The sequence below is a fragment of the Eleutherodactylus coqui genome, chromosome 1 (assembly GCF_035609145.1).
Source record: "Eleutherodactylus coqui strain aEleCoq1 chromosome 1, aEleCoq1.hap1, whole genome shotgun sequence".
Classification (NCBI taxonomy): domain Eukaryota; kingdom Metazoa; phylum Chordata; class Amphibia; order Anura; family Eleutherodactylidae; genus Eleutherodactylus; species Eleutherodactylus coqui.
Window position 1 is genome coordinate 109,408,507 of NC_089837.1, and position 13,115 is coordinate 109,421,621.

General features: G+C 46.3%; 1 protein-coding gene across 2 annotated transcripts in view; it reads right to left on the reverse strand.

Annotated features, from left to right (window-relative positions):
• CUL3 (cullin 3) overlaps positions 1–1,149 on the reverse strand; it is a 56,542-nt gene extending 55,393 nt beyond the window's left edge. For both annotated transcript variants that reach the window (XM_066599027.1, XM_066599018.1), the window contains exon 1: positions 808–1,149. In XM_066599027.1, coding sequence (XP_066455124.1) covers positions 808–873 — 66 coding nt within the window. In that variant the 5' untranslated portion in view covers positions 874–1,149. The remainder of the gene's footprint in view (positions 1–807) is intronic.
• Positions 1,150–13,115: the final 11,966 nt, after the last annotated feature.

Here is a 13,115-nt window from a genome sequence, read left to right on the forward strand (position 1 = left end):
CAAATAAAGTGGAAGCCTCCATGTTCAGTCTCCGCTGACTACAATGTAAGCCTGCGTATAGAGGAAACAAGCCTCCAGCCTCCCATCACAGGGACAGCAGTGCAGCAGACCGCGCCATTGTTTGCACTTGCAGAACGTAAATCAAACGGAGCGGACCCGACGATGACAACGGGGTTCAGAGCAGAGCCGCGCCGGGTCCCTTTTTTGCAGCTCCTACGATGGAAATGCAATACAGGAAACAAGAGTGCAGCTAGGGAGGAGCTATGGGCGAGCGGTACGGCGCGGTCACATCTGCGGTACGGCGCGGTCACATCTGCGGGACGGATCCCATCTGTCCCATTTTGGGAGAAGAATAAAAAAATAAACAAAACACGAGATTCAGGCAGAATTCAGCATTTCCTGTTTTTGCCATTGATATCAAAAAGATATAAAATGCTCTCAGCCCGACGGTTCCAGAAAACAGAGGAATCACAAAACACTGAAAACATCCAATTTGAGATGTTTTCAAACAGAAAACCCCGGGGCAGACGCCAGCGAGGGGGTCATGCGTCTCACTCGGACGTAAACAATGTTCACTGACAGCAAGCAGTGGTCTTGTGAAGGGTTAGTAATAGCAGCGGTGACATCACGACCTGGGTGACATCACACTGAGGGCACACCGCTCCGGACTTCCTGGTCCAGCTGTCACTGCACAAGCAGTGGCTGACAGCAGGGAACAATAGCTGCCCCCGAGCTTGGTGGTGCCGGCAGGCGGCGCTGCTCCCGGCGGGCCCCGTCATTGTGCTCCCCGCCCTCCGCCTCTCTTACCGGGAAGGCCCGGATCCGCATCTTGGTGTCCTTCCTGCTGCCGGTGCCTTTGCTGAGGTTGGACATGTCGGCGGCTCGTCGTCGTCCTCTCTCGGCCCCGGGGCCCCTCCTTGTCTCCCCCCGGCGTGCGTCGCTGTGAGGAGGCCCCGGGCCCGGCCTAGGGGAGAGCTAGCTCCTCCTGTGGCGTCCTCTGCCAAGGCCTGAGTCCCAGCAGCGCGGCTGGAAGAACGCGCTCTTCTGCACCGGAACTCGTCTACTCGGCGCTGACTAAACCCCTCCGCGATGGCGGACAAGCATCCCTCACTCAGCTAGCTCGGCCGGTGGGAGGAGCGTAGGGGACGGGGAGGATCTCGCGAGACTTCACACCTCACCCTCCCTTCTTCACCCTATGGTGTGAAATGTAAATGACTAGAGCTGAAGCCAACGAGCAGCCATGTTTGAGCTCTTATTTCCGCTGCAATGCAAGACGAAATCTGATTGGCCGAAACGCGCTCTATGAGTTTGACAGCTTGGCTCCGCCCACTTGCGTGATGATGCCGACACGCCTACTCGACGTCTCCGCTGCTATTTGTAATCTTTCAACAGCTTTATTAACATGTGCGGCAGCGAACATTCTGACATTTAGCATTTCATGACCTGGCGGTTGCTGTCATGCAGGGCTGGTGGCTTATATAGGTTTAGAGCAGTTCAGTCCTTCCTGCCCCACATGGCAGCTGCTCTCACAGTAACAAACATTGTACTAGACACTTCACCATGGAGTCACAGATGGCAGCCATTGAAATACTCTGATGAATTGTCTGCAAAAAAATAAAGTGACCCAACAGTAGCAGACAAACCAAGATGGCTGCGCTGCGTCTTTGCACGCTACGCACTGGTAGTCGAAGAAACTATACACTGCGCTGATTGGCTGGGGCTGCGCCAAAGTCCAGTCCAGCTTCACACGGGTGTATTTGCGCACGCTATACGCAGAGAATAGAACATTCATTTCATAATTCCGTATTTTGCATGTGCATTTAAGCTGCACAAAAAATTAGAACATGCCCTATTTCTGCAGATTTGCGCAAGTCCTCATAGAAGTTAATGGCGGTTGCGCAAATGTGTGCGCACAATACGCAAGGAGATGCCTGAAACACTGCTCAATTACACATGGAAAAAGAACACGTGGAACTCCACCATCAATCACTACCATCGATTTTAATGGGGCTTCTCAGACGAGCGTTAAAACGCAGCGTCTGTTCTATTTTCTGCATTTAAAACGTGATTAGAGATGAGCGAACATGCTCGTTTAGGACAATTACTCGATCGAGCATCGCTTTTTTCGAGTAGCTGCCTAATCGGGCGAAAAGATTCGGTGGGCACCGGGGGTTGCGGTGGGGAGTGGGGCGGGGAAGAGAGAGAGCTCCCCCCTGTTCCCTCCCCCCCCCCCACTCCATCCCGCCACCCCCCGAATCTTTTCGCCCGAGTAGGCAGTTACTCGAAAAAAGCGATGCTCGATCAAGTAATTGTCCTAAACGAGCACGTTCGCTCATCTCTAAACGTGATGCTTTGCCCATTGAAATGAATGGGGATAGAATGTGGTTACCGCATTTTTGGCTGCATTTTTTCAGTTCTGGCGTTATCAGCTTGCTTGGCTGCGTTTTTTAACTGTGCTGAAAACGCAGTCAAACGCTGCAAAAAAAAACGCATGTCAGTGCAGCTAAAAACTCAGTAAACGCTGCGTTAAAAAAAAAAACGAGTTTTTTCTCCTGTCTGAGAGTGGCCTGAGGCTGAAAAAAGACAGATGTCCATCTAGTTCAGCTTATTACCCCCCACTATGTTGATCCAGAGGAAGGCAAAAAAAACTAATAGGTTAGAAGCTAAATTTCCTCATTTAAAAAAATAAAAATAAAAAAAAATCCTTCCCGACTCAAAGTCTGGAAATCGGTATAATCCCTGGATCACCGACCCTTCTAAAGTAATTAGTGACTATAACATGTAATATTGTATCTCTCAAGAAAGACGTCGAGGCCCCTCTTGCATTCTTTTATCGAGTTCACCATCATCATGTCCTCAGGCACAGAGTTCCATAGTCTCACTGCTCTTACAGTAAAGAAGCCCTTTCTATATCAGTGTAGAAACCTTCTTTCCACTGGACGTAGAGGGCGCCCCCTTGTCACAGTATAACTAGGTGATGGGAGAGACCTCTGTATTGTCCCCTGATATATTTATACAATTAACCATAGGAACGTGCAAACATGTTATTTGCTGTCATGCGACTTCTGTTTACACGCGCAGATAATCATTTCAATTTTTTCCGTCATAGCTTGTTCAGTCTATCCTTGGTCTGCAAGAGGAGTCTGGAAATGCTGGGAACAGTCTGCGAACGACTGAACCATCACTCTTAACACAAGACATCTGGCAACTGGCAAATGGGTTTTAGGCCTGTATAAAATGAGCGACGAATGATAAGCGGACAAATTCAATCGGTGGCCATGTTTACACTGAACAATTATTTTCATTTCTGCACGATTCAACGGTTATTTGAATGACAATTCAAAGGGCCCTTAGAATACCAATGCACAGTGGTGCCGCCATCTTGGTTTGTCCACGACTGAAGGGGCTCTTTAATTGGTATATAATATTTGGATAAAGTCTATATTGATCATCAATGAGAAATGTGACATAACGGGTAGTACGGTTTGAGGATCCAAGTTGGTCAGGTCCACCATTGGTGCAGGTCATATGCGCTTAGAAGTAGATCATGAAGGCCTGGTTTCTGGAGGGACCCAAGGATCCCACTGCAAGATAAAAAGGCCCAAACATTAAAAGGGTGAAACCCTCCCCAAAATGTCACTTTTGTAATTGTAGATTTTGAACTCGTCTCATGTAAATATATGCTACTGGTGCTAATATAGAGGGTCACTATTATTACTAGGGCCAATATAAGGGACACTATTATCACTGGGATCACTATTACTACTGGGGACGATATAGGGGACACTATTATTACTGCGGCCAATATAGGGAACACAATTATTCATGGGCCGATATAGGGGACACTATTACTACTGAGGCTACTGTGTGGGTCACTATTACTAATGGGGCAAATATAGGGGACACTATTACTACTGAGGCCACTGTGGGAGTCACTACTACTAGTGGGGCCAATATAGAGGACACTATTACTACTGAGACCACAATTACTACTGAAGCCACTGTCGGGGTCACTATTACAACTAGGGCCAATATAGGGGACACTATTATCACTGGGGCCACTATGGGAGCCACTATTATTACTGGGGCCAATATAGGGGACACTATTACTACTGGGCCAATATAGGGGACACTATTACTAGTGAGGCTACTGTGGAGGTCACTTTTACCACTGGAGCAAATATAGGGGACACTATTACTACTGGGGCCACTGTGGGGGTCAATATTACTACTGAGGCCATTGTGGGAGTCACTATAACTAGTGGGGCCAATATAGGGGACACTTACTACTGGGGCACCATTATCAACTGTCCAACTGTGTTAACTCTGTGTCGGCTGGTGGAAACCAAAGTGGCTAACCTACCTGTTAGAAAAGGTCAGTGGTGGCAGCAAAGTGTGTTGGGGAATGCTAGGGCACTGTTCTCTGATTGGCCAGAGTGCTGATCATATGAGCAGGTCTGACCAATTAGAGAGTAGATATATTGCATTGGTAGCAATTAGGTAGTCTGAAGATTGTGTCAGCCATTTTTGGCAACAAAAAACAGAACTTGGAACCAGTGGATTGGAGGGATGGCAGAGAAGAACAGCTGGAGGGTCGCTTTAATAAAAGGTATATGAAGCAGAGACTCTGCCACTCCAAGGACTGCAGTGTAAAAACAGCTTTATTAAACAATGTGGAATAACAGCATGTTACAAAAAACACTTATGTGCTTACCTTGTTTGAAACACATAAGAGGGTTTTGTAAGATTCTTTTATTCCACATTGTTCAGTAAAGCTGTTTTTACACTGGAGTCCTTGGAGCGCTGGAGTCTCTGCTTCATAAGCTATCATCGGTGTCCATGCGCCTGTCAGAAATCTGTCCATGCAGTCACCAACAGTTGGGTTTTGAATTAACCCATTAGGGACCAGGCATCGTAAATTTAAGGCGCCTGGTCCTGGGCTTAAAACCCCGCCGATAGTAAAATTACGTCGGCGCTTTAAGCCTCCTTCCTCTGCAATCAATCAGAGTGACAGCGGATAACCCTGAGGAGAAGGCAGGAGGGGGTTTTAACCCTTTGTGCCTTTACATTTGCCAAGTACACAGTGCTCATTGAGCACTGTGTACTAGAAAGTGAAAGTGGAAGGGTTTCTTCCACTGCCGGAGCCGGGGGGTCATGTGACTGCCGGGGTTTCCCGCTACAGCAGAGCTGGAGGGTCATACTAGACACTGGCAAGCTCTGCCAGTGGCTAATGTCACTACAGGGTTTTTTCCCCCTGTAACTGGGGCTCCTATGGATGCCCCAGCTACAGTGGGAAAGTGTCAAATAAAAAAAAAATGTGAATGTCCCCCAGAGGTCTTATACGACGTCATGGGGTACATAGAAAGTAAAAAACATGATTACATACATCAGTAAATAAAAATAACAGAATAAAACAACAATATATACATAAGGGTGAAGTCACACGAACGTATATCGGCTCGGTTTTAACGCCGAGCCGATATACGTTGTTCTCCTCTGCAGGGGGGGAGGATGGAAGAGCCAGGAGAAGGAACTGAGCTCCCGCCCCCCTCTCTGCCTCCTCTCCGCCCCTCTGCACTATTTGCAATGGGGAGAGGTGGGACGGGGGCGGGGATAATTCTCGGAACTTAGCCCCGCCCCCGTTCCACCTCTTCCCATTGCAAATAGTGCAGAGGGGCGGAGAGGGGGGGGGCGGGAGCTCAGTTCCTTCTCCTGGCTCTTCCATCCTCCCCCCCCCCCCTGCACACGAGGACAACGTATATCAGCTCGGCGTAAAAACCGAGCCGATATACGTTCGTGTGACTTCACCCTCAGAAAGAGAATAACCCAAAGCCAACGCCAACCAAGCTGTTGCCGTATGCGCCCTGTACACTTATCGCACAAGCCATTCCTTTTTGTTTGTTTTTTTAATCAGATCATTTTTATTGAAGTTTTGTAGAATTGACCCTTAATTCCTATATATTTAATATATATTATACATATGATTTCCACGACCAAGCAATACATTTAAATGTAGCTATACAGAAATAAATCATATTCTCCCCCATCCCAACAAAACCTATTAAACATATACAGGAAAAAGAAACAAAAAACATTAAAGACTAATTCTTCTCCGCCTTCTCACTCTCCTCATCACTTCCTCTACATCCCAGCAACATTCATGAAATCAATGGGTTCTAATCACCGCATATTACGTGCACAAAAATTACACACATAATACGTTGCACAAATACGCTCATGTGAACGAGTCCTTACTATACAATTACAATCGGCCCTATGAAGGCAACCATTAGGCTGATGTGGCTCTTGGTGAAAATGAGTTTGACACTCCTGGCATAGAGCTAGGTCTTCTAATAGGTGTGTGAAAGCAATTGTGGAAGGAGAAACCACTAGAGGGCCTTTATTAAATCTATTCAAACAGGGAACCAGAATTATTAAAATCACCCAGAATTAATGTAGGAACAGCAGGAGATGCAGCCATAAATTTCATCATCTTTTAATACATTCGCTGGAGTACGGAGGGGATATGTATTGCCACTAAAAATTAATTTTAATGTGCAATACATCAAAGACACACAAATCTCCCCTGGGAATCTATAAGGGAGCACTCACATCTAAAATGAATAGTTTTGTGAATAAATACACTTACTACATGTAAATAGCTATTCCTGAAAAAATTATGCAATGTGGCAGGGTGTCGAGACAGAAACCCAGGATCTCATGCTCCCAGATAGGCAGCTCTTCCTACTGAGCCATCCAACCTTCTGAACCTTAGCCTGGTTCCTGTATCCCTGATCCAGTTCCCTGTCTAGGCTCCATCCTGCTCTTGATTAGGCTAACTATAAAAGCCTGACCCTGGCTCAGATCCAGCATGTGATTATTTTGCTCCAAGACTTGATCAGCTTCACTACTGCCTGCTCCTATACTACTCAACTGAGACATTCTGATTCTGACCCCTGGCTTTCCTTTTGACTACACTGCCCGCCTCCTCCATTTGTACCGCAGCATTGAGACCTTCTGATACCAACTTCTGGCCTCCCTTCTGACTACGCTGCCCACCTCCTCCCCCATCTGTACTGCAAACTGAGACCTCCCGTTGCTGACTCCTGGCTCTTCTCTGACAGCCCTTTAGACCTGCGGCCACTACACCTGAGGCTCCAACCCAGTGCATGTTACGGCTACATATTAGTCTGCTGAAAGAGGCCACTGTCATTAGGAAATAATTTTGCCATGACGGGTTATATTTGGTCTGCAATGTTTAGATAGGAGGTTTTTGTCAAAGTAGCATCCACAAAAATGCGAGGACACATTTTTATCAGAACATTACCCAGAGCATCACACTGCCTCCAGCATGTCTTCTTCCCATAGTGAATCCTGGTGCCATCTCTGCCCCAAGTAAGTGATGCACATAAATCCAGCTGTGTATGGATGCAATAAAAGCAGTGGTGTAAATATAGGGGTTGTGACCCACCACTTAAGCCAAGCGGGCCCAGAGGGACTCCTTTGCACACTAACGCTTCCTGACCGCACTTTCACTAGGTCCACTGCGCAACGCTGGCAGTTTCTCCAGCACACTAGCACTTCCTCCCTGACCTCAGCTCAGACTCCTCCCTTGTCTTGTTCTCCTCCTTCTCGTTTGAAGCAGCCTTTCCGCTACGGAAATCTCACAGAATTTCCATGCGGTCCCTTGTGCACCCAGCCTAAAACTCTGATTACTAATTGTGCATTAAGGCTGGTTTCACAAGGGGGATCACAATTAAATCTCACGATTTTTCCGCATCAGCGGTGCTTTTTCTTGGGAACAATCTTGCATCGCTGCTGCCTGCGATAAGATCGCGCAAATTTTTTTTGTGGAAGTCAATAGGACTGTCTAATGTTAAAAACACATTGCATGAAAATCGCAAGTTCATGCAATGCAATGAGATAAACAAGCTTTCTCCATAGGGAAACATGTGAGATAAAAAATAGCACATCGCAGAAATTCCACGCACCATCGTATGAGTGAAGACATCGCTAATGTGAAGAAAACCATTGGAAAACATGGGTTTCACAAACGTGTCTTCTCACGCTATCGCATCGCCAGAAAATCACGTGCTTTTGCTGCCCCTTTTGTAAAACCGGTCTCATGGTGTGAGACCGGTTTCGTGTTTTTAAAAAAACAAAACGGTAATGTAGCTAAAAGTAATGTACATAGAGTAGCCGTGTAGTAGGGGGGGCCCAAGCTGAATTTTTGCACCCAAGAAAACATTCATCAGATCAGGCCACTTTTTTCCATTGTTCCATTGTCCAGTTTCCAGTTCTGATGCTTACATGCCCCGTATAGGTGCTTTCGATGGGGGCAGCGCAGACACTCTGATCGGTCTATGGCTATGATGCCCTACATGCAGCTGAAGCACTATGTGTTCGGTCACCTTTCTAGCATAGCAGTCACTTTTTCAGAAATTTGTACTACAGTAGCTCCTCTGTGAGATCTGACCAGACGGGTTTGCCTTTGCTCACCTCGTGTATCAGTGGGCCTTCGGCACTCACTACCTTGTCACCGGTTCACTAGTTTACTTTCCTTAGAGTACTTTGGTAGGAACTAACCAGTGTATACCAGTAACACTAAACAAGACCTGTCATTTTGGAGATTTTCTGACGCAGTCCTCTTGCCTTCACATTTTGGCCACTGCTAAAGTTGCTCAGATCCTTATGCTTGCCCACTTTTTCTGCTTCCAATACGTCAACTTCAAGAGTTGTCAAATCAACGGTATTCACTTCCCATCAGTGGTTTTAGCTGGTCACTATCTGTATTCAGTCAACAAGGTTTGCTGAGACAAACATTCACCTAATGCTGCACTTCTATAATCGCTTATCTAGATAGCCTTCACCATTTTGTCTCAAGAATCTGCAAGAAATTACAGCACAATATTGCTGAATTCAAAATCCAATTCACACATAAAAACTTGTGTAGGCTTTAGTTTTTCAAATCATGGATTTGCCACATCTTTCAAAATCTCAGCAAAATTGCAGCCATGTCCATTACTTTTTTCATACAAAGAAACACTACAACACTCCAGTCCTGAACTTTATACTTAAAGGGGTATTCCCATCTTGGTCTTGCCACTCTCGTCATGCTTGCCACCGCATCTAGGCTTAGAGAGATTGCCAAATTTTAGGAAATATCTGTGCTATGATGTCTCTGCAAATTCTGAGATGTGGAAACAGGCTTGTCCACCATGCTATCACCAATTTTTGGCTTGTCAAATTTGGTGTGTGGCTTAAAGGGGTTTTTCTGGAGGACGAAGAATTATTCTATGAGCAGGAAAGGTTGAAAATAGAAAAATAAACTATTCTCACCTCCTATGTAGCCCCTTGGTACAATGCAGGAGCTCCGGGCCCTGCCGCACTGAACCTAAAAGAAGCTTCAATGGTTAGGTGCCATCCATGGCACTATTTTCGCTGAAGTCTATGATTACTAAGCGGTCATATGCACAAGAAGCAGCAGATGACCACCAAAGCTTGTTCTGGGATAACAGCGGCCAGAATCAGGGCTCCTGCACTGGACTGGTAGGGGCCACATAAGGCTTATTTCTCTATTTTCAACCATTCCCTGCCCATAGAATGTTTTAATTTGCCATAATTGAAGATATCTTCTTCTCCAAAAATCTGTTGGACAGCGGTTTTTGTGAATTTGACACACTGAGCCTTTTTGAACAACAGAAAATAGTTTCTAAAGTGACAATCTTTACTTGTATCTGAATGTATCTAGAGCCGTATATAAGCTATAAGGCTGGATACACACTGGCATTCACAGTTTTATGCAAAGTGAACTTCTGGTTTAAGCTTCATAAAGAAAATCATTAAATTTCTGGCAATGAAGATGGAACTCTACATATGGAACAAAACATTCTGATTCTCTTACTAAGAAATTAACCCAAAAATATACTGCTGCTCAAAATGATAAAAGAACGGATCTAATTCACATACTCTGCAGCCAAAACTGCTTTGGCAGAAAGCTAAGTTGTGTATCATAGTCTCAAACAGATATTGTGCATGATAGTTTCCAAGTTGACAAAAAAAAAGTTTGGTACCGTGTTAGCCAGTAGAGCAAAATGTGATTGTTCACTACTAGAGATGAGCGAGCATACTCGGATAAGCACTACTCGTCCGAGTAATGTGCCTTATCCGAGTATCGCTGTACTCGTCTTGAAAGATTCGGGGAGCGCTGCGGAGCGGGGAGCTGCAGGGGAGAGCCGGGAGGAACGGAGGGGAGATCTCTCTCTCCTTCTCTCCCGCCCGCTCTCCCCTGCTCCCCGCCGCAACTCACCTGTCAGCAGCGGCGCTCCCCGAATCTTTCAAGACGAGCACAGCGGTACTCGGATAAAGCACATTACTCGGACGAGTAGTGCTTATCCGAGTACGTTCGCTCATCTCTATTCACTACTAATCCCCACCACACAGCAGGACTACAAGATCCCGGGAACATTCACATGTTCGATGTCTGATGTTGTGTAAATCGAGGATGAGGTCCCACCTGCCACACAATTAAAGAGAGAAAGACCAAATGACCTAAGGCGGAGCATTTTTTCTAGCTATGGACACAACATAGAAAAAAACGAAGGTTACTATATTAAAAGCCGATCAAAAATTTGGGGGGCTCAACGGCCCACAAGGGTTAAATTGTAACCAATCCACCCACAGCCTTTGCCATAAGCTCAAACCATCATTTGGATCCCCTTAATTTTTATTGATATGTAATAAAATATATTAGAGTAGCAATGAATTAAAAAGATGAGAGTCTCAATGTAGTGTGAGTGAATGTAATACAATAGACAGAACCGGTCTGGGGCCTCTTTCACATGAGCGTCGTTTTGACACTGAGTAGGTACATCCAAAAATCGCATCTAATAGAACCCATGATTTCCCATGGCTTTTTTCAGATGAGCAATTTTTTGACACACCGAGTGTCAAAAGATAGGACATGTCCTATCTTTTGACAGTGCAGCGCTGGCGGCTCCCATAGACTCTTATGAGAGCCGGCCAGCAAGCAGAGGGAGGGGGAGCGGCAATCTCACTAATAGCAGCTGCAATTTATTCACGTGGCTATCTGAGCTCTAAATCAGCACTCATTTGAAAGAGCCCTCAGAGAAACAATATCCTACCTTCCTGATTATGCACCAATATCAGGATTACGACTAACACCTGCTGCAAATGGTGCGCACTACCATGTAGCAGTACACTGCTATATGCTAAAGATATGACAAGCGACTGGATCCCTGCATGAACTGCCAGATAAACTGAGGCTTCCTTCCTATGAGCGTATATCAGCCGTCCGTTTTTCCGGCTGGCCGATATACACTACGTTGGTAGAGAAAAAATTGTTGAACAGGCGCACAAATCAAATGCTTGTGTGCCCGTTCAGACAACATGGGGCCAGGTGCACATGCGCCCATGTCCCGACCTTGTTCATAGCCAGCAAGTTCCTCCCCCGACCTGGTGTTGGTGACCTCTTTGCTGCAGCTGGAAGTGCAGAGCAATTTAAATGGATTTTGTGCTGACACAGTGTTCAGTGATGAGGGGACCTTTGTGAAGCAGCTGCTCCAGTGAAACAAGTTTCATGATTTCATTGAATGGCTGTGATTGGTTAACTGAGCGCTGGCTTTCATTTGCTGACGCCGTGCTGAGTTAGTCAATCAGTGCATTAGCTTTCTGGAGGCAGGGCATTTAAGCCCCGCCTCCAGAAAGCAATGCTCTGTCGGCATGGAGGAGGGAGCGACAGCCTGCAGTAGCGCCCCAGATCATCACAGAATGCCGCAGGAGGCAAGTATTGTTTTTTTTTCTACAGGTAGTTAGTCTGGCGTATAAGACGACTCCCGACTTTGGAGAAGATTTTTCTGGGTTAAAAAGTCGTCTTATACGCCGGAAAATACGGTACACTAACTAAATCGGAGAGCGGAGGAGAGGGAGAGACACAAACAATGACATGCCAAAAAGATTTGTAGTACACTAACTTTTCTGGCCAAAGCAGTGAGTGGCTGTCAGTAATGACATCATTGGGACCTGAACCAATCAGGTCCCAATGATGGCACCTGAACATGTTAATATCAGCCTGTTTGGGTATCTTACGCCGTTGGGGTGACCGCGATTGCCAACAGAGTACGTAATGTACATTTACATCGCTGCTGCACAGAGCTCAGGCAGCAGCTAAGTAAATTTACCATCGGCGGTTGCACAGAGGTAAAAGGCTTGCTCAGACTAAATCCATACGCATTCAGTCTTACACTTCTTATAAAGGCAATTCATCTCATTCTCTCTAAGGCTGGGTTCACACAGGGCGGATTTGCCGCGGTTTTGCTGCGTGGAATTTCGCCGCAGCAAATTCGCCCGCGGCCGCTAATCTCGAGATTAGCCAGCCATGTGGACGAGATTTCTGAGAAATCTCGTCCACACGGGACGGCCAATCTGCTGCGGTAAATCCGGGTGATACCGCGGCTGCAGCCGCCGCAGCCGCGGCCGCCGCAGCCGCCGCAGCCGCGGTTTCACAAGATGCAGCATGTCTATTTACTTTTACTTTTTTGTTTACTTTCATCGCGGCTGCGAACCCAGCGTGTGAACCCAGCCTAAGGGCGAGCACCCACTGGCGTTTTTTTACCTGCGTTTTGCGTTTTGCGTTTTTCCTGCACAGGCATAGAGATAACATGTGTTCCTGTCCACTGGCGTTTTTTTTGCGTTGCGTTTGCGTTTTTAACATAGGAACTGTCAGTTGCATATGTGTCCCTATTTTTCTCCTAATGCACCCATGAATGTCAATGGAAATTAACGGAAAACGCCGCGAAAAACGCCGCGAAAAACGCGCGGAAAAAACGCGAGAAACGCGGCGAAAACGCTGCATTTTTTTCCCGCGGAGAACGCAAACGCCAGTGGGTGCTCGCCCTAAAGGTAAAATTCAACCTGCTGAGACTAATAAAAGCGCATTTTCACGGGTCAATTCTCGAACACAAATTATCATTTCTCTGATACTCGGACCGTCTAAATTGCAAACGATCATCCAGCGAATGAGCAAATGCTTGTTCATTGGCTGATCTGCTTGCTTATGCAAGCATGATAATGCTCACTGCCCGGATGTACATCTT